This window comes from Westerdykella ornata (genome assembly GCF_010094085.1).
Source record: "Westerdykella ornata strain CBS 379.55 unplaced genomic scaffold EI97scaffold_53, whole genome shotgun sequence".
Taxonomy (NCBI): Eukaryota; Fungi; Ascomycota; class Dothideomycetes; order Pleosporales; family Sporormiaceae; genus Westerdykella; species Westerdykella ornata.
In genome coordinates, this window is record NW_022986903.1 from 69,288 (window position 1) to 89,470 (window position 20,183).

Below are 20,183 nucleotides of genomic sequence, written 5' to 3' on the forward strand. Positions count from 1 at the left end.
ATCATTGCAGAATTCGAACTTCCCGAAGTGCCGACGCCCAACACTGGTTTGGATCTGAATATTCTCGAGATGTTCGGTTCAATCTACTTCCAGGCATGCGAGTCCAGTATCCTACCACCATAGATCCCGCAAGACATGGTTGTGTCGGACCGTTACCAGTTGAACACGTACTCGCCGCTCGCCCAAGGCCGTGGGGACGCGGAGAAGGAGTGGGCGTTTCTGAAAACAACAACGGATCCGCAGCTACAGGAATATCGAGAGACTCGGTCCCAGATTTATCGAGACAATATCAGCAAAGTGAAAAACCTGCAGAGCGATACGGCAAGGGCGAATGCTCTAGCGGGTGGGAAGGTGGAGCTGAGCGTATATGAGCGAGAAAAAAGAAAGAAAGGCAACCCAAGGAAAATGATCATGCTCAGATACAACATGATCCCAATTCCATTCACCACGGACATTGTTCCAGAAACGGCGCGCGTCATATACGACTTCGTTGACGCTCCTGGACCACACCCGCATCGTCTCCGAAAGATCCGCGTCCCGATGACGACGCGTACTTGCTGGGAGTCAAGCTCACTGGAAAGAACTCGAAAGGCCAAGACGTTGAGCTGCGGGTCTCGAGCGGCGGCGATGCCCGCGCTCAGAGAGTGAACTCGCTGATTGACTGGTTGAGAGGAGTTCCCAAGGAAGAAAGTGAGCAGAAGCCGAGGAGGTATATCAATGAAAGGCATGCCGGGCACCCCAAAGCTTACGTACCTATACGAAAAGCTGTCGCATATTTACTCAGATGAGATCGATGAACATCAATGGCACAGGCTGTGCGGCATTCATCTCGCCGCTTCAATGAATACTTAGCTATGAACATATCTTATCGGGAGGTGGACGAGTTGTTCTTGAGGTGGAATTCCATTTTCCGGAGTGGTGCTGGCGAGACACAGATGCATGTGCTTATGAGGGGGCTTTCTACTGAGTAAAGCATAATACATTCCATTCGCGTATGGTTACAATTAGTCCACCGCATTCCGCCCCTAGTGACAGTGCACTTGATTGCAATATGCCGATCAAGAATCCACAAAAGAAGATCGCAAGCATCCCTTCGCAGAATGCTCCTTTGCCTGTTCGGCCAACTTCCTCATTCGATCGCGAAAGATACCAAACGCCCCTCGGGCAATTTCGTCTTCCGTGTAGTCCTCCCCATTGTCATTAGCCTCTCCGTACGCTTCATATAGCCCTCGATAAGCGGCGAACATGGTGTTGGCCTTGAGGAGCATAGCCCACTCTTGCACCTCCTGATAGGTATTCAGGGTACACAGGCGTGAGATCTGGACTGGGTCGCTCTGGCCAATTCGCACGACACGCGAAGCTGCTTGGTGTTCAGTTGCGAGGTTGCAAGCCGGCTCCGAGTTTCGCGTGTTTGGCAGTTAATTTAGGCTTCTTCTTGCACCTCCTATTCGTGAGACCCCTCTTCTTCAGGCTCCTGTATAATGTGGAGTGGGAGGGAGGGGTCCTGCTTTCACCCAACCCAACCTCTTCCGCCACCGTCTTATATTCAATCTTTGGTTCTTTTCTTACAGCGCGAAGCAAACGTCTTTCCTCATGTTCTGTAAGCGATTTTGGCCTTCCAGATCGTGGTAGGGACTCCAGGGTGTGGTGTTCTTTCCATCTCCGTAGGGTGCCTCTTACGGCTGTTCTTGAGCAGTGGAACTCCGCCATAAGTTCAGGTATAGTAGCACCACCCTCCCGCCTTGAAATAAGGGCAGCGCGTTGGGAAATAGTCAATTCTTGTCCGCGCATTCGATTCATGGAGAGCTCTTGTCCAAAAGATCGCGCCATGGTGAATTGGTGTTATGTAGGAGTGGGTGCGCGTTCACGCGTCGCGTAGTTTCGCGTGGGTGGACCGTGCGGGGGTCTCAGACTCTTGACCTAGTACTGGTATTAGACGCGACAGCAGCGCTTCTGCATGTCATGACCGGCGATATTGAGAGAGTAGGTTGCAATCTATTCATCCGTAAAGGTCAGATACAGTTTCAAGTATTTGCTCTGTGGAAGTACGAGAATCTTGGGGTCTACCTCGTTGAATTTCTTGATGTAGTTGTATCTGGTCTCGGCATTGTGTATCTGTGCATCCAAAAGAACCGTTGAGATACCCAGGAATTCGCACATCTATCTCTGATTAGTATTATGTCGCAGGTGAGAAGCGTCCGTGATGGGATGCGTTACCTTCCAGAAAACGTAAGCGGATCTCGGCCATTGGAATGTGACGAACATTTTTATTTTTCCGCTTATTGGCTGGTTCAGATGGTTCAATGTTGACCTTGTGGATTTCATTCAACATCCACTTCATCTTGGGACTACCCCAAAGGAAGCTCTTCGGGGGTGTCAAGTGGGATATTGGCATCGGCCCGGTTCAGCGCTGCCTGCGCTTTCATTCTCTCGACTACCTTCGTGAAAGGCTCCTCCCAGCGCTCCGGCCTCCTCAGCGCCGTGGTGCTGACATTGTGGAACGCCGCCAGGCCAAGGTGCGAGCTCAGACATGACAACTTGGCAAATTTGGAGCCAAACTTCTGTCCGCTCCTGACGGCCTTCTCGATCTCCTCAAGGTCAACGTTCTCCAGGTCCATAATGAGGCGGCGGGCCAGCGTATTCTCCAATTGAGTGTGCCGGGCTTGCTCTTCTTCGGGGAATCTCAATTTCTGCGTATATATAGCCGGGGAAGGAATATCTTTGCCGATTATATGGTCCTCACCTCGGAACCAGATTTTGCTGGTCATGTTGCGCGAGATCACGGTGGTGGAGAGGATGATTTTGGGCCTGTGGGCCACATTGTCTTGATCGATGGAATCTCCACCAGCTCTGGTATGTGGTCGGATGTAGTATTCCCAGGCCCTTGTGGTGAAGCACCGTCTGTGGTTGCGATTCTCGACGTGGAACGTGTCGAATGGATTGACATCCTTGGGCGGGAGGACTATGATGCTCTGCTTCCCTTTCTTCTTGTTCTTGCGCTTAATACTTGGGGGGCGGTTTCTGTTGTAGCGCATCATTGCGGGCCAATGCGAGCACTTCCAACCCGAATCGACCATCTCCTCGATTCCCCATTGGCCTTTTCCTTGGATGGATTCACAGTCGCTGTCGTAATGTGCCAGAGGCCTACAAAATCGTTCAGCGTATTGACCACCGGTGATGCCGTGTATATAAGGCGCGACTTTGCCTCGAAGGACTTCAGGATTTTGCCTTGTTTCGTCTCGTCCAACCGGCGAATGGCGTGTCCCACGGGGTCCTTCGTCGAGAATGATGCGCCAAAACAATCCTTTTCGATAGGCGGCATCCGCCTCGTTGAGTCCCTGGATCTGGTTGTAAGACGTCACAACCACGAGCATTTTGAACTGGGGCGGAAGACGGGAAGTCGATTGTCAAGGAGAAGCTTCTGGCCGTTCACCACATCATTGTGGGGGTACACACGGTATCCCGTGCCCAGTGAGTCCCGGACCTCATCGAAAATCTTCTCCAGAATGGACTTCGTGCACACTATCAAGGTAGATGGAGTGATCTTTTTCTTTGGGATGGGTAGGTTGGTGGTTGGGAGGGCGGGAGTGAGGAGGAGAGGGGGTGTGTTTCAGTCCTTGCGCTGTGTACTGCTCCTTTTCACATCCGACTGAACTGAACAGACAGGGGGTCGCAGGGCTATATCTGACGCTGTAATTGGCGTGACCGCGCCTCCTTCCAGGTATAATCACCCTAGCCTTGAAACACCGTGCTCTAGTAGCGTGAACCAGACTGTAGCCAATCGAAATACTTGAGTTAGGTGCTCTAACTCAGAGCAGCAGTACAAGGGGGTGTTCAGTCGGATGTGAGAGGGCGCAGTAAAGATAACCTAGGGTAGATCAACAGCTGCTGCAGCGCAATATATAAATGCGTCTTCCCGGGTGGACCACACCCATAGGTAGTCGATGCCATCCCCATAAGCCTGAGGGAGAGCGCCAACTAGCTGAATCTTAGAGTCTCAAGACGCTCGTAAGGACAAGCATACACCGCCGTGTTTCTAGTTTTTTATATAGAAACTTTGCATAAGTTTTGCAAATTTATGTTGTGCGTATTTTGGGTTATTGGATAGTCTGTAGCTTCTCCGAAAAGCTTTCTGCAACATGCCCTTACAAACTGCCCTTAAACCGCTGTTTGCGTACGTAGTTATTAGGTGGCTCTTGCAGGCTTATGAGGGTGGCACCGATTACTTATACACAGTAGGACGGGGCCCTAACGCGTGCCTCTTTCCCGTGCCACATCCATCCACATCCATTCACGTGTTCCAAGGTTGGAAACTGCTGCTCACGCCTGCCCGCTGTGGCTGCCCAGGTGCCAGACATACGATTGCACTTGCCACTCGTATGAGCCACGTTGGTTTACGGCATGTTGTAGAGGCAAGCTGGTTGCCCGAATCCCCAACATAATCGGACGTTTCCTCCACAGGTTCAACACATCAGCTTTCCACCTCATTTGCCTTCCTATACCACGCAGGCCACAGCGCCGTCTCCATGTAGACGCTCCTATGAAGCCCACACACGCGATGTAACTTGTGACAATTGCCGGGCATGACGGGTTGAGATTCTCAGAACCTTCTGTAACCTCCATGAAAAGCATGCTGATAGTTGGATGATCTCCTCTGAGCATCATTTAGTAGTACACCGAGCGAGGTATAAAAATCGTCGAAGCCAGGTTCTGTGTTGTTCCGCCATTCTTGCATGAACATGTAGCTTGGCGTGACCCCCTGTTCGAATGTGGAGGAAGACTGGCCCAATATATGCGCTGAATAGGCTCCTCAAAGCCGTTGATTCATTTAAAATTGAGTTCTGCGGGAGAGACCGTCTCTGCCCAGGGTGGTTGTGGAATGCGGTTGAGGATCACTTAGATCCAACGAACATCTTTCAATGCTCCACCTACTTGATCAACTTTGACCGCTCCAAATTGTTCTTCACGGCAGAATATTGCAACATCGTCAAGGCCTTCTACGCCTTTGCCAACTGGAAGTTTTCGATCGTGTAAGAAGGTTCAGATCTACAGGTAGTCGGTAACAATCGCCTCCTACAAGAAATTACTTGCACGGCAGCCCAGCTTCAGTGAAGTAGTAAATCAGGACTTCGCATTTTAAGTGTGCCAATCAGTAACTGGGTGAACGCGGAGGCTGCACAGTAACTAGGAATCCCGAGCCCAACGTAGCTCAACGCCCTTACGTTCATACCAATAAGGCAATCATGACGAGACCAAGCAGAGTTTTCAAGCGTCCACTTGATCTTGCTCCACTATTCGCATGATCTCCCGTTCCGCTTTGGTCGCCATCTCTCCAATCCTACTGAATCTGTGTTGAATTCTGGCAACCTCGAACTTCACCTCTCTCTTTTCGTGCTCCACCTTGGCTCCTATTTCAGCGATCTTATAGAATTTGTCCTGTGTCTTCCCTAACTCCGGCTTCGTTTCTTTCTTGTCCCTCTCTACTTTAGCAGTCATCTCTCCAATCTTATTGAGTCTCTCCTGGATCCTGACAACCTCCAGATCTGCCTCTTTCGTTTCCCACTTTATCTCCCAGATGGCGTTTTTGAGCTCCTCGAGTATGGCTCGCCGGTCTTGCTTCGGTGTTGGGTGTGCAGTCAGCTGCTTCCGTGGTTCCGTGGAGACGATAGATGCGTCCGTCTTGGGCTTCTTCCCTTTCAGGATGGTGGACATGTCCTGCTCAGGTACCTTTTCTTTTCGCGGCAGTTGTACCTTGCAGGCTTGGGCTAGCATTGTCCTTCTCATCTTCATCGATGGCTTTGCCCATAACATCGGCTTCCCAATCCTTCCACAGCAATCTATAATATTTTTTACTTGCGAACTTCACGCCGGGATATTCTGGCCGTTGATCTTCATAATGAGGGGGATAACTGAACTCGTCTGGTCCTGGCGAATTGTTGTCATCGTAACTACCTCCACCGTTTTTTGACCTTTCGTCATGGTCGTATCCTGCACCGATGGGTTTAACGGATGGGAGGTTGTGTGAAATGAGGTGCCCTTCGGGCATGAAGGGGCATGGGACAGCTTATATATCGAAGGTCAGATCTCAGAGGGCTTGGAGGGCGGTGAACTATCGTACTTACCGCTTAGTCCCGGGATTCTCACTTCTCGTCTGCCTTACTGGCGGAACTGTCGACACTACTTTACCTTGTCGGTGCATAGGTGCTGTTACGGCGAGGATGCAAGTGAAAGAGCGGCGTGGGAAGTAAGTGAAATAGGTACAGCCCGAGAGAGCGAGGAAACGCGGATAACTCGAAACACACTACCGATGAGGGGCGTTTAAGAGGACCTACCCTAGGCCTAGCTAGTGAGTAAAGTGCAACTGTTAGCTGCGATGTCTATAGTCTTCCAACTACCATTGCCCTGTCACCCAGTTACGAGCGTATAATAGGTCAGAATTCATGCAACAAAACGGTAGGAAACAAGCAACAGCACTCTGCAGTAACGATCCAGTTTTCCAATGTTCTATAACTCAGTAGTCTCCAGGAATTGAAACCAAGTTAGTAATTATAGAAGGAGCATATCTATGTACTCTTCCAAGAAGCTGGGATCAACTGCAATATGCTTTCACCAATTCCATAGTTCGAAGGCTAACTGTGCTCGTTGATTTATAAGCTACATAGGAGTCTAACTATTTGCAATGCCTATGCCAGACTCTGCGACGCCGTACTTAAAATCATATACATATCTAAAATTTTAGGAAGTAGAAGCAGATATTCCACGGAGATGGCATCTACACATCTCAAAAACAGGTAGCCAAGAGGGACCTGTCCCGAGACACCGCGGGTGAGTAAACCCACTCACACGGACAACATCCATCAACCTGAAGGAACAGGCGGCTAGAAGTAGGTGTAGTATTCTCGTTCTTCAATAGCGCTTTATTGCTCACCTCTAAACTAGTTGCCAACTAATTTAGACTTACCTCAAGTTTCGCGAGTCATTGGCTCCATTACAGCAATCCAGGTAAACGTTAGAGAGGCGGTAAGTATCATGAACTCCTCTCAACCGACGTTCAAAGACGCACTCTACCGTAGCGCGCCAAGTAGTTTAACAAACATAACACGTACAGGTTTCTGCACGCGCGCGATCTAGGGCTGTGCGCGTAGGGCTGAAGATTACTCTCTGCCCCTATGCTAAAAACGGCAAAATGATCGACGGGCCCGCCAAGAGGACCTGTCCCCTGACACTCCGGAAACTACCCTAGGCTCCCTCCACCTCGCACCCTTCATTCCTCCAAGAACTCGCCTCCATACACAGCCGCACGAAAACCCAACATGGACAGCCCCAGGCAAGAACAATCTTCCGTGAATGAACTCGAGTATGCAGATATACTTGCACGCGTGATGATGCGGAACCGGACTGCGGAGAGAATCTACAATACCCACGTGAACAAGGCCAAGGAAGCACACAACCAGCCAGAAACTGCAATCGTCAGAAAGGAGCAAGAGCAAGACCGCGAAAAAAGCACCACTCAAGAAGCAGAACATCCCAAGCGTCCCGAACACTGCATCCCAACCACTTCTACTCCAACAACACACCCTCAGCTTCAACCCGCTACGCACACCAAACAATCTCCATCGCAAAAGCGAAAATCCGAGAACGACAGCCCCTTAAAACCCGAGGCAAATAAAAAGGCCAGAACAAATGCGAGCACGGGTGCTCCGAAGCAAGCATCCTCACTCACCCACGGCGAAGTCGCAACCCAATACCACCACGACCGCATATACGCTAAATACGTGCCCCTTGACCAATTCCTATCAACCCTACCAGCCCACTTCTGGACATCCGAGGATCCTCAGGCTTTCTCCCGTGCAGAATTCGATCGCTGCATGACAAAGCCAACCTTGGAAAAGCAGCTTCACGCCTCCACGGAAACGGGCCCGGGCCGCGGCGGCGAGAGCAGTACCAAGTCCACTGCGCAGTCCTCTTCCAGAAGCAAGGAGACTTTGCCTAGCCAGAGCAGTACTGTCGAAGATCCGCGGATGGGGACACTGTCGGATGCTGTTATTGATGCGCGGGCGGTGCTGCAGCACATGCGTGACAGTGTGATAGAGTTGCGAGGGAAGGCGGCGGAGTTCCAACAACAGGCGGAGAGGTTGGAAAGGGATATAGTGAAGATGGAGCGGAAGATGGGGGAGATCGAGGAAGGGGCTGGGTTGCCTGGCTTAGCGTGGGAGGAGTGAAGGAGCATAGATTGAAGAAGTCATGATTCCCGCCCTACGCTGAAGAATCTCGGATGGGGGTCGATGATGAGGGAGCTACGGTCCGATTGGCATACTGAGCATCTCTATAAATATATCAGTAGAGAAAACGGATTTAAATGCTTGAAGGTATGCTGTACGTCTGTCCTTGGTGACAACGCCTGAACCGTGAATCTAGTTAAATGAGTTTATTAGCTGAGCTATGTAGCAAAGCAAAATCCGCCTCCAACACCTACGCACGTATGTTGCTCGAAAGATATTGAAGATACACAAGAAAAATCAGGCAATGAAACGCCTCCCATCCTGACCCATCCGAACGTCTATATCACCACCACCGTAAACTCCACTGCTCTCACTCGACCAAGCACCACCCTCATCCGCACACACACCCTTCACTCTCCCCCTACGTGCTAGCCACCACCTGCCCTACCCGCTTATGCGTCCCATGAAACGTGAACGCCACAGGCCCATCCAGCTCCGCCCTTCCCTTCTCACTCAAATCCCTCGCATCCAAACACAAGAGATAGCTCTTCCCCCTTATACCATCCAGCACCACGCTCAACAAAACACCGTCATCCTCTGCCGTACCCTGCGGATCAGCAATAAAGATCGGCTCACCCGGCGTGTGCGCCTCCTCCTCCCAGAAGATGGCCGTCTGCGTGACGTTGTCGAACTTGACGATGCCGTCGAGGAAGGACGACTTGAGGCGATCGCAGTTGCCGTATGCGTACCGATGGCGCTTGGTGAGGAATGCGGGGTTGATGGTCGGGAGCTCCATGGAGGTGAAGGGGTTCGCTTGGAAGAGCAGCTCAGCCGGGAGGCGCTTGGAGGGCGAGACGCCGGCGTCGACGCTGGGGAGGCGGAATTGCGTGTGGCGGGGGATGCACGATTCGCGCTTCTTCTTGCCGGCGGCGTACTTCTTGCTTGCGGGCGAGGAGCTGACGAGGTTGTCGTAGTAGAAGCGGTGGATGATGTCGGTGTTTTCGTACGCGGCGAGCTCGGCGATGATGTCGGTTTTCTTGGGGTTGCTGGCGGAGGGCTCTTCCCAGGCGTTGACGGTGTGGAAGCAGAAGAAGGGGTCGCTTTCGTAGGTTGCGACGAGGCCTTTGCCGTTGCGCCGGTCGACGGCGTACCAGACGGCTTTCTTCTTCTTGTCGAAGGGCGCGATGCCGTCGACGACGTTCTGGTGGAAGGGAATGGACAGCCCGGCCCAGGTCACGTGGCTGTTCCAGACGCAGAGGACGACGTAGTTCTGGGTGATGAAGAGGGAGTGGATGTACGCGGGAGTGCCGGTGAACTTTGCCAATATAGAGGTCTCTCCTGTCGAAGCGGACGTGCAGAAGATGCGGTACGTGGGCGAGAGGCCAAACTCGAGATTGAAGTTGTAGATATCGCCCGTCTCCGGATCAGACTTGGCATGTGCTGCAGAGAATGGGCCCTTCAGATCCGGATGCAGCGAGCTCTGCATAGCGATTCCCTCCGGCTCCAGTGTCTCGGGATTGATTTTCTTCAGCAGACTACTGTCACTCTTGGCGTGCAGCGTCACGATAGGATTGTCACTGCTGTGGCCGTTGACAAGGGGCTTCTCGGCCGACTTGATATAGCCTCCACCGGGCATGTTGACGGACACAGTGACGCCGATGTTGTTGGCACTCGTCTTCGGCGCCGTGAACATGGTGAAGAACTTGGCGAATATGCTCTTGCAGAGGTCGCGCTTGGCGCCAAAGGTGATGCCGTCCAGCTTGCCGGTCCGCTTGACGGCCTCCAGTAACTCATCGACGGTGCGGCGGGAGCTGTACGTGACCTGCACAGGACCGTCGTCGGAACACTCGATCTCGAAGCGATGTATGGAAGAGAGACCATCGAACCAGTGGTTGGCGGCCCAGATGTTGCCCTTGTCGGTCCGCACTTTGTAGCCCATGGGTCCTGTTCTGTACAAAACGCCAGCTGCGTAGCGAGGGATCTCGCCCTTGACTTTGAGTTGGACAGGCTTGGGTTGCTCGAAGTCATTGTCGAACTGGATGTGTCAGAGGGTCAGGGGTACATGTGGAGGTTTTGTACTCACCCCTTTGTCATTGGGCCAGGAAGCCATCTTGATCGATTTGGGAGCGGAATAAGGGATAATGTAGGATCGCGAGGAGTTGTAGGGTGATGAGAGGGTGTTCAGGTTCCGGAAATAGGCGGTAGGAAGCGAGGTGAATGCGGTAAAAAGCGTACAACAGTGACGAGAATGAGGATAATGATAATGGAGAAGAGACATATGAAGAGCCTTGACCAAACGATGGCTCTTCTCAGCGATTGAGTCTCGCTGCAATGGAGCAATGTGCTGTTGATGTGCAGGACTAATTGAGTGAAGGGAACCAAGCGCTACTTTGGCTTCATATACAGACAATACCTCACCCCTCTCGCACGTAACCGTGAGGGAGGCAACGCAGATTCCCCGACAAAGACCAGCGACTCGGAGGCATAATGCGCCGCATGTGAACGAGGCCGTGATATTTGAGCTTCACTCGGTCAAAGAATAGTGCAACCCACCAGTATCCGCCTCGCTTCCCCATGCCCGCGCGTCTCGCATTCGCTCTGGCCATGGTAATAATAGTTATCGCGATTTGGAGCTAGAGCTGGTGAGCACTTGAGATGCGTCATAGACTCGTCGTGAGTGGTGAAGACAAAGTCGCCGCGGTTTTTGCTCGCCTTGGCGTTCGCCAGCTGCTGGCAAGGCTTACGGCCGTAAGGCCTGGGCTTGAACAGCGTGCAGTCGGAATGATTCCGACCGCACAGTGTGAACGTATCTCTTGGAATAAACTCCGTCGCAGTATTACTGAACATCGAGCATGCTCTCCTACAGCGTAGTCTCATGTTGCATGCCCAGGGTGAACTCGCTTCCCCCAGACTCCTCGCGCTCACACTACTCTTGGCCGGATCCGGACATATTAGGCGAGACATGTTCACATCTTGGACTGAAGGCTTTTTGGATATCCTTCTAGACTCCACTGCATCTGCGTCTGCAATGTTGTTTCATAAACCGAAGCCAGCTAGTATAGGGACGGAGCGATTAAGACGAGGCGATTTGCTACGAATGGAGCCGTAGATTTGGAAGTATTAGACGAAGAAGGACTACGTCGGACGCGCTATACGAGATATGAAGATCGAAAAACCTGCTGTGTACAATCGCTGTACCCGAGTTGGCCAACGAAGCTCTTCTTGCGTATCTATTCACCTCTTAGTAATAACACAAGGGAGGTTGGGTCCTCCTGGAGCACGCGGGAGCTTCTTCAGCCCTCTGGCTTGAGAAAGCGCAGTAGCCATAACTGAGATTCAAGGAGTATGCAATGTTTCCAATGCTCTGAGTGGCGAAGCAGAGAGGGAGACAGGACTGGTAACAGGAGAGGAATAGGAAACACATCATAATTGGTTGGCTTCTTACAGGTCATCAGGTGGGAGCACCAGCTGCGGCAAACAGTTGAGTGGAACAGTGGCAACCAGGGGAGAGGTCTGCTTTTCAATGATGCACCTTCATTCTGTTTCCAAATACCACTGCCGACTAGACCCCAGTATGTGTAACGGCTCATCAGAGGCCCTGCGCCAGTCCCGGGGCCGCACTTGGAGCATTCCGTCGCTTGCGTACCCAATCACCACATGAACGTCCGTGTATCAAACAGTGTCCATTTTGTGTCATGCAACCATGAAAGAGGTGTTTATTCGCCTGAAAAAGCCCGATACATGCCAAAGCCTTTCCATCCCGGCTGCGGAAAATGGCCCGCAGCCCCTTGTAGAACTCCCTCCCACCATGCACACGTTCCCGATAACAGGCGCCACATGCGTTTTCTTCCACCCTTTACCGATTGCTCTTGGCCACACGCTCCAACTCGTCCTTCTTCTTGATGGCATACGAGTTACTGCTGCCCTTGGCAGCGTTGATGAGCTCCTCAGCAAGGCACTCGGCAATGCTCTTGATGTTGCGGAAAGAGGCCTCGCGGGCTCCGATGGTGAGGAGGGCAATGGCCTGGTTGACACGGCGGAGAGGGGAGACATCGACGGCTTGACGGCGGACGGTACCAGCAGATCCAATACGGGTGCTGTCTTCGCGGGGACCGCAGTTGACGATGGCGTCAACGGCGACCTGGATGGGGTTCTGATCGGTCATGATGTGGATCTGGGGTCCATATTAGCAGTGTCCAAATTCATCCGATTGCCTAAACCATGATGTGCCGGCTCGTCGCTTGAAGGTTAACGTACGATCTCGAAGGCGTGGGCAACGATCCTGACGGCCATGAGCTTCTTGCCGTTGTTGCGACCGTTCATCATGAGGGAGTTGGTCAGGCGCTCAATGATGGGGCACTGAGCTTTCCTGAACCGCTTGACGGCATAGCGGCCAGCGGAGTGTGAGATGTAGACGGGAGTGCGGATCTGGATGTAGTCGCTGTTCGGTATTGTCAGCTTCGCTCAATCCCATCTCAAGTGTTCTTCCGGCACAACTGGCATGCCGCGCGAATTGAACACTCAAGCCGCTTGGATTCCGTACGTGAGAGAGATATCCCTGATCTCAACATCCTCGTAGCTCCACTTGTTGAACAGCTTGACGCTGCCAATCTCGTCCGTTACATCCTTGGGCAGGATGGTGTGTCCGGAGGGGTTCTCGACTTCGACTTCGCCGTCAGACATGATTGCGACTGTTGGTGGGACGACTGAGGGCGGGTCAGAGGGGTCGGAGTCGAGGTGGTCGTGGTCGCTGGGTAGAACAGATGTTGCTGCTCTCGAATTTGTCTGTGGTGCGGTTCGATTTGCGGTAAGCGAGCCTTGGCAGAAGCCCACCAATCCCCAGCGCAGACGTGCCGCACCCTGGTCGATCTCCAACATCATCACATTTCGGTGAAAAGAAAAGGTTACAGAGTCAAACTTGTTTATACGCAAATGAAGGAATAATTCCAGCACAGGATCCGCATCGACTGCAACACCGTATGCGCCAATCTCATCCAAGGCCACTTCACGAAACCAGCCCAAACGCCTTGAAATGCCAGAATGCATCGAAACACCTCCCAGGTCCCTAGAGTACTATAACCTCGCCCGGATATCATGTACTCGCTGGCCCCCTGTACTCACCGTCAGTACTAAGATACGCAACGGAGTTCCTGCTCCTTCGCTTTCATCGCCGTCCGCGTGCAACGGGCGCACTGATATCCCTTCGTTCCTTGACTCCCTCCATCATCTGCTTCCTCGGCGTAACATGTCCGGCAGCCATGCTCCTAGCCCTGCCGCGACGCTGTCTGATCGCTTCCAGAGCGGCTTCCCGGTCGATGGGAAGCTTGTTCAGCGAGATCTCACCTAACGCGTTTGACTGGATATTCGAGGGGGCATGGGCAACAGTTGAAGGTGTGAGCGGATGGTTGTCACGTTTGGCAGCCGGCGTGAAGGGCGAGAAGTGCAGCGGAACCGTGGTAGTGGTAGTGATCGTGCGTGTGATGTACTGGCCGGGCGTCGCCGGGCCCGGGGGACCAAAGAGAGGAGTTTGCGGCTCCGCGTTCTCATCGTCCGAAACCACAGCGTCTTCATATATGATGTCGTACTGCTGCGTCCCACGCCTTGACTTGACTTGGGAGCCGCGATTCTCCTTCAAGTCATCATCGGCTAGAGGAGGTAGAAGTGACGGACGTGCGTCGTCAGCATGGATCTCGGTGCTGTTTGCGTCGGGAGCCCACACAGAAGATTCCCTGGTCAGAGACAGGATGGAGGTGTTGGAACGAGTTGCGGGTGCGATAGAAAGGCCTGATGTCGCAGCTTTGGCAGGTGAGGGTACCGCACGGAATGTGCCAGACGTCGGTGAGAAGGTCAGAGTCGGTTCTTGACCGGGGTCTTCAGGATCAAGGTCAGTGCTTGTTTCCGGTGTTGCTGCTTTCTTCCCAGGGACCGCACTCTCTCCTTCGCACAGTGGCGGAGTAAGGGACGGTGCAGCATTCTCCAGAGGCTCGTCTTTGATGATCACATCTTCCATCATGTCCTCTCCATGGCTAGTAGGTGGCGGCGTCATCTCAGGAACAGAAGCCTTGATGTGTTCCATTTCAGCAGCATAGCTACCATCATGGACGAAGCTCGATCCCTTCATGTCGGCTATCCTGCATGAGCAGCAGCGGAACTGGCACTCCATCTTCATGAACTCGATTTGTTCTTGCGCGCGTGTGCGGAGTCGGCGCTCGGCAGCAAGTTCCTGTTGCGCAAACTTGAGCTCCACGGCTAGCTTTCTCGGCGCGACGTTTACGTGGTCACCCTCGCGGTCAGGACTCTGCTGCTTGCGTGGAGATCGAACAGGCGATGAAAACTCGTCCTGCTCGTCTTCGTTAGTGCTTGCAGGAAGCGGGATTCGCCCTTCAGCCGCTATCCGTAGCACTTCTTCCTCCTTCAAACTCGTCTTCAGCGCATCCCGCTCGCCTTCGACCAACTTCAGTTTGTCCTTGAGCGTTTGAATCTCTTCTTTCAGGCGAATCTCGACGCTTTCCAGGTCAACCTGCAAGCCATAGACCATATTCTTATATTTGTCTGCTTCTGCGGTTTGGAATTTGAGATCGGATTCTGCGATGCGAGCGTTGCGTTCCAGGCCTTGAATCCTGGTTTGCAGCGTCGGTACTTGGCTCGACTGTCTCATTATCTCTTTTGAGTACTCCATGTTCTTCTTCCTGTACTGCTGGACCTTCTCTTTGAGCATGCTGTTCTCCTGGTGGAATTTGTGCTTGGCTAGTGTTAGACAATGCTCGGATAGAAGTCATGAAGCACTCAGGACTCACAAGTTTCTCTGCTTGAGTCTTAACCTTAACCTCATAATCCCTTACAACCGCCTCCCACTTGCCAATCGTCTTACGATGCTCCTGTCGCATCTCGTCCCAAATCTCCCGAGGCACTGTATCTTCCACCGCCTTCTTAGCCTCCTTCGCCGCCGCCTTGAGCTCCTCGTTCCGGATCTCCAAGCGCGCAATCGCATCCGCATGTTTCTTTTCTAGCTCTTTGATCTCGTTCGCGTGCTTCAGTTTCTGCTTCTCGTAGGCTTCCATGTACTTATCGTGGGCCTCCTTAGGGTCGCGAATTCCGAGGTTCTCGAACATCGAAGCGAGGCCGCTCACGTTGGAGTCGCCTCTTCTGTGCTTGCGCAGCGGGGATGCGCGCAGGTCGGGGAGTGACGGCGATTGAGGCGTGGATGGGTTACCGTATAGCGGTTTTGTGCCCGCGGCGCGCTCGGGGCTCAGGGGGAAGAGAGGCATGCCTGGCGACATTGCCAATTTGGAAGGAGAAGGGGGATCCATCTGGATCGGGTTTTCTGTGAGTTTCGCCAGTTTGAATATGCTCTTGCTGAGTATGCTGGGTGTATGTTCTGGTGTGGTGCAAATGACAAGGTGCTGTGTGGTACATGGACTGGGGAAGAAACGCTCGGACGTAAACAAACCCACCCCTGCTCTAGCAACCGCGCACGGGCCAGTACCAAATGGCCCTCTGAGCACCACACTGAGAGGACTGACATCCTACATTTACTGATTTTCCTTTAGCAAATCTGGTTATGGAAAATTTCGACCGCTTACAGAATATCAAGTTTCAGACAGCTTTGCGTGAGTGCTTCTACAGGAACCAAAGTCTGGAATGAATGAGAGGTCACAACCATATTTCCAAAGTCAGATACAGACTTTACTCAGAGATATAAGTCGAAAGTCGCGTCCCTCGCTTGTATCATATATTCATAGAGAATCCAAGTCAATTCTGATCATCTCAGACTCAGTACTCCGTCAGTGACAGCAAGGAACCGCGCATTATAGGAATACCATCGATCACAGTTGCAGAGGCTCACTTAGTTACACAATTGGCATATCTGGAAATGGCAAAATTCAAAATTATAATTACAATTTGTTAAATCCTGATAATGAATCGCCTTTCTCGAAAAGTTTCAAGCTCGCTCGGTCGGTACGAATTCCTCCAATTCCTCCACTGTCTGTGGTTCCTGGGTGATCATAGATATATGGCTGAGCTGGGAGCGTCAAAGCTACTCTCTTCTCTGACACACTTCCGGTGTCACTCCACGCTGGTATTTTTCCTCAGCCAAGATGGGACCACCGCATCATCCAGATTCGTCGTCTTTGCAATGATTTCAGCGGCAAGTCTCACTCTAGCCCGTTGACCAATCTTCTTGGTCAGTTCAAGTCGCTCCTCCTCGTCATGTGGCAAGTCCACGCTGATAAGTGACCAATAATCTAGAACAGCCTGGCGGCTCAGAAGCATGCTCCAAACCCCTCCGTCGTTCGAGGCTTGCGCTTGACCCCATAATAAGGACCCGAAAACCCATGAGGGCCGCACGTCAAAATTCTCCCATTTTAACCCTCCGGGATAGTTGAAGTTCTGGAGGTATTGCACGATCGTTTCGAGTGCTTTTGAAGTACGGGGACCGGTAACTATTGACAGGGAGTCGTGTGCACGAACGATTGCACAATCAAATTCACCAGAGCGACGAATCTCCACCAGGCTCCAATGTTGGTTGTGCTCGATAGGCCAGAGGATATAGTGAAAGCCGGTCTTCTCAATTTCACTTAGATTGGGAAAACACGGCCATGGATCCCCAGGAAGGCGATCGAGGAGCTGTGTAGCTGCCGATGGATCCATGCATATGACAGGTTGCGTACACCTATGACGGCAGGAGGCTTTGATTGCGCTTATGACCGCAAAGTAGTCCTTGATGGTTTCGCCTGTTATGTTTTCGTTCGGCTTGAGCTCCTGCTGTATTCGCTGCAACTCCAGGAACTGCTGATGTTTCGCAGGTTTGATCCAGTCTCCGGAGAAGAATCGCTCCATAGCTTTTGCCCAAGGGCCAGGAAGTGGGGGAACGAGCCGGTCAAAGTTGTCCTTCTGGCGTGTCTGTGTATCCTCATATGTTCTCTTTTTCGAAGACTCCGGTGGCATTGTGGAACCGCTGTCAGTAATCGTCAGTCAAATATCATCGAACTGGTCCAGCAACCTACAGGTAAATGGATCTCAGCGTTGCCTCTGAAATGCTTCTGTGAGTAATAGGCTGCCGGCAATATCACTTGTGGTGTACGCTGTGCCGGATGTGGAGCAAAAGCAAGTTTGTGAGCAGGAACCGTCAAAGTACATTGTCAGAGGGAAACGTTGAAGCGGAGAGTGGGGGGATCTATTTATACAACGAGAAGGCTGCGGCGGTGAGCAGAGTAGCAGTATGACCGCCCTGGCGGTACTCCAACGCTTACCGCCTATTGCCTGTTACATACCTTCCGTTTTACTTTGACTTAGCTTTACGTTCAAGAAGTTGAAGTAAGAGTATTTTTTAACGCCACGTGGTAAGCGAGTACAGTGCCTTCAGTCGAGGGTCGAATCCTCTAAGTTGATACTACCTTAGCAGATCGAATTCATCTTCGATTTTACGTCCTAAAAGCCCAGTATACAATCCGTCGATTACTATGATATTGGATTATATGCAAGTGCGGAATTTTAAGCTGCATGGACATTTCACTTGTTTCCACATATTATATCTATCATCGTTAAGCTATTTCGCCAATAACTATGACCAATTCGAATCATTCCTCATCCGAGGTAAGACTTAGCTACCTGTTCCACTCGCAATATCTGTACCCAAGACTCACTGCCCAGTGCCATCCCCATCGCCCTGCCCAAGCACTAGCACCAACCGCTTCCCCCCAACACCAAACACCCCCTCACTCCCAAAACACTTCACTACTCTGACACCCTCCGCCGAATACCGAACCAACGAACCCACCCTACCCGCAAAACTATGTCCCTCACACCCCTTAGCACCACAACGCGTCTCTCTCGCACCCTTCTCCCGCAAATAACACAGTCCACTGGTACACGCACGCGCGTTGCGCAGATGACGACATCGGAATTCCAACGGGAGTTGCCAGGATTGGAGGGTGATGGTTTTCCTGGGGAGGGTTCTGAGGACGGCGTAGTCGAGCGCAGTGGGTTGGGACGTTGGGTAGCTGTAGGTGAGAGTGTATTGGGTTGTGTGTGGCTCTGTTTCGCCTAGGGGGTCGAAGTGCCCTGCGGTTTTGCTCATTTTGCGTTGTTGATGGTGAGGATCGATGTTTCTGTACCTGTATTCTGGGATTTCTGCAGTGGGATTGATTATTTCGTATACGGTCTAAGAACATTGCAAGACTGCAGTGGTATAAAGAGTTGAACAAGGTGAGTGCTGGTATGTGCATGCCGCGGCTGCAAACAAAGAACTTCACAGTTCGCGAACTGGACTTATTCGTACAAGGCCATAGTGAAACCCTCTCCATGGAAAGGGACAATCAAACCCTTGTCCTCGTACTCTTTGTGATAGTTTGTCTTCTTTGCGGGCCGGTTTCCATGGGCCATTCATCATAGCCACTCTCATGAGCTCGAGGTCACTTACAGATGCCACTCCACATTCACATACACTTGTCACAAGTGCAACTGCAGGATTTCCACGGATGAAAAAAACGGTATTAATTGTACGACGAAGCTAAATATGTACCGAAGTTAACTATCCTTGCCGGGGCACTTCCTACGCCTTGAACGGGTCTGAGTTGTATTCACCGTCCAGATCAAAGTTGCCGCAGCCTCCCAGACGAGCTATCACACGTTAGTTAGCCTAAACACTCGTTTCAGCTTCACGGTAGAGTTACATACCCAGAGTGCAGTGGTTGTCCGTGTAGTGGCCGTTGACGAAGCAATCCAGATCGCGCAGGTAGTGCCATCCACTTCACCAAACCCGTCAGCAAAGGCCATACAGTGCATCACTTCTATTGCATGGAAAAAAAAACATACCAGTTCTTGGCGCCGTTGATGGTGACGCACTCGCCCGTCTTGACACACCAGAAGTCGTAGGCGTTGCCGCGGGTCAGCGTCCTCTTGACGCGTGCACTCGTCGTCCACCCCGAGCGGCAGTTGACTGTCGAGGAGCCGCCGATGATGGCGCAGTGCTGGGGCCGTTCGATGGTTCTGGCTTCGACGACGTCGTCGGCCTCGACGGGGCCCGGGTTGGCCATGATGCCGAGGGGGAGAAGAGCGCTGGCGACGAGGACGGAGAACTTCATGGTTGCGAGACGTGGTTGAAGTGCGACTGAACTCGGGTTTGGCTCGTAGTCGAGTTGTAAACATGCGCGATGCAGCAGCCTTAAATCTATCCCCGCGTCAGGTCCCCAGACCGCTTCTTTGAATAACTCAAATAAGGATTTGCCCAACTGACTTTGCATAGCAAGCTCTAAACATCGTATTCGGCATTGCGTTCCTTTTGCGCCCCTAAGCGCCGTGGTTCGCTAACTGCTTGTAGTATGGGGTACGCTAAACCACCAGGAGATGAGACTAGATCTGGAAGCTGGGAGGAAATTTGACGAGCTGAGAAAAAAATTAGTTTTCTTGGATTTGTGGCACGTGAACCGCAATGATTCGAATTTGAATTACTGCATCAAAGCGGCGGTCAATATCGATCTCATGGACTTGAAGAAAGGACAATTCCGTCAATTCTGCAGTCTATGTATACACATACCATTGTTCGTTTAGAATAGGTTGGGATTTGTGTAAAGACAGTTGGGGGTTTCATGTATGAGAGGCGGATAACCGGCTATACCACAGTGCACCGGGCGGTAAGAGGAGCATTTCTCGAAGTATTTTCAAGAATCAAAACATGTGACGAACACTAGAAAGCATTGCCGACAATAGTCGGATGTAGCTTGCTCTCTGACTGTAAGGCTGCTGTCAGTGAGGTTGTTGGAAGCTTTGTGATCAAGAATCCGCTATGGCTAGAAAGCGGTTGTTAGGTATAAGGCTGCTCCTCAGTGTATCTACCAAGTGAGAAGCAACACCGTCGTCAAAGGCGCATGCAGCACCCATTGTCTGAGGGTATGTCAGTCATCGTGCAAGCAAGGCACGGCTCACAATCAATCACTGCCCTACCGCCGCGTCAAAAAC

The 20,183-nt window shown here is 51.9% G+C and overlaps 10 protein-coding genes across 10 annotated transcripts; 2 read left to right on the forward strand and 8 right to left on the reverse strand.

The window, feature by feature from the left end:
* Positions 1–135: 135 nt before the first annotated feature.
* Positions 136–648, forward strand: EI97DRAFT_446462 (uncharacterized protein; the record flags this gene model as incomplete). Its single annotated transcript, XM_033800029.1, has 1 exon — positions 136–648. One exon carries the CDS (start codon positions 136–138, stop codon positions 646–648), a length of 513 nt encoding a protein of 170 aa, XP_033649170.1.
* Positions 649–967: 319 nt separating this feature from the next.
* EI97DRAFT_487125 (uncharacterized protein) lies at positions 968–1,397 on the reverse strand (the record flags this gene model as incomplete). Its single annotated transcript, XM_033802173.1, has 1 exon — positions 968–1,397. A coding segment is annotated over one exon (339 nt), but the record flags the coding sequence as incomplete, so codon positions are not given.
* Positions 1,398–1,995: 598 nt separating this feature from the next.
* EI97DRAFT_462680 (uncharacterized protein) lies at positions 1,996–3,374 on the reverse strand (the record flags this gene model as incomplete). Its single annotated transcript, XM_033801293.1, has 2 exons — positions 1,996–2,160; positions 2,439–3,374. 2 exons carry the CDS (start codon positions 3,372–3,374, stop codon positions 1,996–1,998), a joined length of 1,101 nt encoding a protein of 366 aa, XP_033649172.1.
* A 1,891-nt stretch (positions 3,375–5,265) lies between these two features.
* On the reverse strand, positions 5,266–5,712 carry EI97DRAFT_462681 (uncharacterized protein; the record flags this gene model as incomplete). The annotated part of the gene is made up of 1 exon (XM_033801294.1): positions 5,266–5,712. The coding sequence occupies one exon, from the start codon at positions 5,710–5,712 to the stop codon at positions 5,266–5,268; it is 447 nt and encodes a 148-aa protein (XP_033649173.1).
* A 1,550-nt stretch (positions 5,713–7,262) lies between these two features.
* EI97DRAFT_437666 (uncharacterized protein) lies at positions 7,263–8,370 on the forward strand. The gene has a single exon (XM_033799386.1). The coding sequence runs from the start codon at positions 7,314–7,316 to the stop codon at positions 8,220–8,222; it is 909 nt and encodes a 302-aa protein (XP_033649174.1). The 5' UTR covers positions 7,263–7,313; the 3' UTR covers positions 8,223–8,370.
* A 273-nt stretch (positions 8,371–8,643) lies between these two features.
* EI97DRAFT_462683 (beta,beta-carotene 9',10'-dioxygenase) lies at positions 8,644–10,332 on the reverse strand (the record flags this gene model as incomplete). The annotated part of the gene is made up of 2 exons (XM_033801295.1): positions 8,644–10,257; positions 10,306–10,332. The coding sequence occupies 2 exons, from the start codon at positions 10,330–10,332 to the stop codon at positions 8,644–8,646; spliced, it is 1,641 nt and encodes a 546-aa protein (XP_033649175.1).
* Positions 10,333–11,654: 1,322 nt separating this feature from the next.
* Positions 11,655–12,938, reverse strand: EI97DRAFT_437668 (ribosomal protein S7). The gene is made up of 3 exons (XM_033799387.1): positions 12,766–12,938; positions 12,480–12,663; positions 11,655–12,396 (listed from the first exon to the last, which is right to left on the reverse strand). Exons 1-3 carry the CDS (start codon positions 12,903–12,905, stop codon positions 12,079–12,081), a joined length of 642 nt encoding a protein of 213 aa, XP_033649176.1. The 5' UTR covers positions 12,906–12,938; the 3' UTR covers positions 11,655–12,078.
* Positions 12,939–13,128: 190 nt separating this feature from the next.
* EI97DRAFT_407825 (uncharacterized protein) lies at positions 13,129–15,615 on the reverse strand. The gene is made up of 2 exons (XM_033796634.1): positions 15,020–15,615; positions 13,129–14,964 (listed from the first exon to the last, which is right to left on the reverse strand). Exons 1-2 carry the CDS (start codon positions 15,530–15,532, stop codon positions 13,387–13,389), a joined length of 2,091 nt encoding a protein of 696 aa, XP_033649177.1. The 5' UTR covers positions 15,533–15,615; the 3' UTR covers positions 13,129–13,386.
* Positions 15,616–16,289: 674 nt separating this feature from the next.
* On the reverse strand, positions 16,290–17,189 carry EI97DRAFT_487136 (uncharacterized protein; the record flags this gene model as incomplete). The annotated part of the gene is made up of 1 exon (XM_033802174.1): positions 16,290–17,189. Exon 1 carries the CDS (start codon positions 17,169–17,171, stop codon positions 16,290–16,292), a length of 882 nt encoding a protein of 293 aa, XP_033649178.1. The 5' UTR covers positions 17,172–17,189.
* Positions 17,190–18,777: 1,588 nt separating this feature from the next.
* On the reverse strand, positions 18,778–19,309 carry EI97DRAFT_446470 (uncharacterized protein; the record flags this gene model as incomplete). Its single annotated transcript, XM_033800030.1, has 3 exons — positions 18,778–18,845; positions 18,903–18,973; positions 19,041–19,309. The coding sequence occupies 3 exons, from the start codon at positions 19,307–19,309 to the stop codon at positions 18,778–18,780; spliced, it is 408 nt and encodes a 135-aa protein (XP_033649179.1).
* Positions 19,310–20,183: the final 874 nt, after the last annotated feature.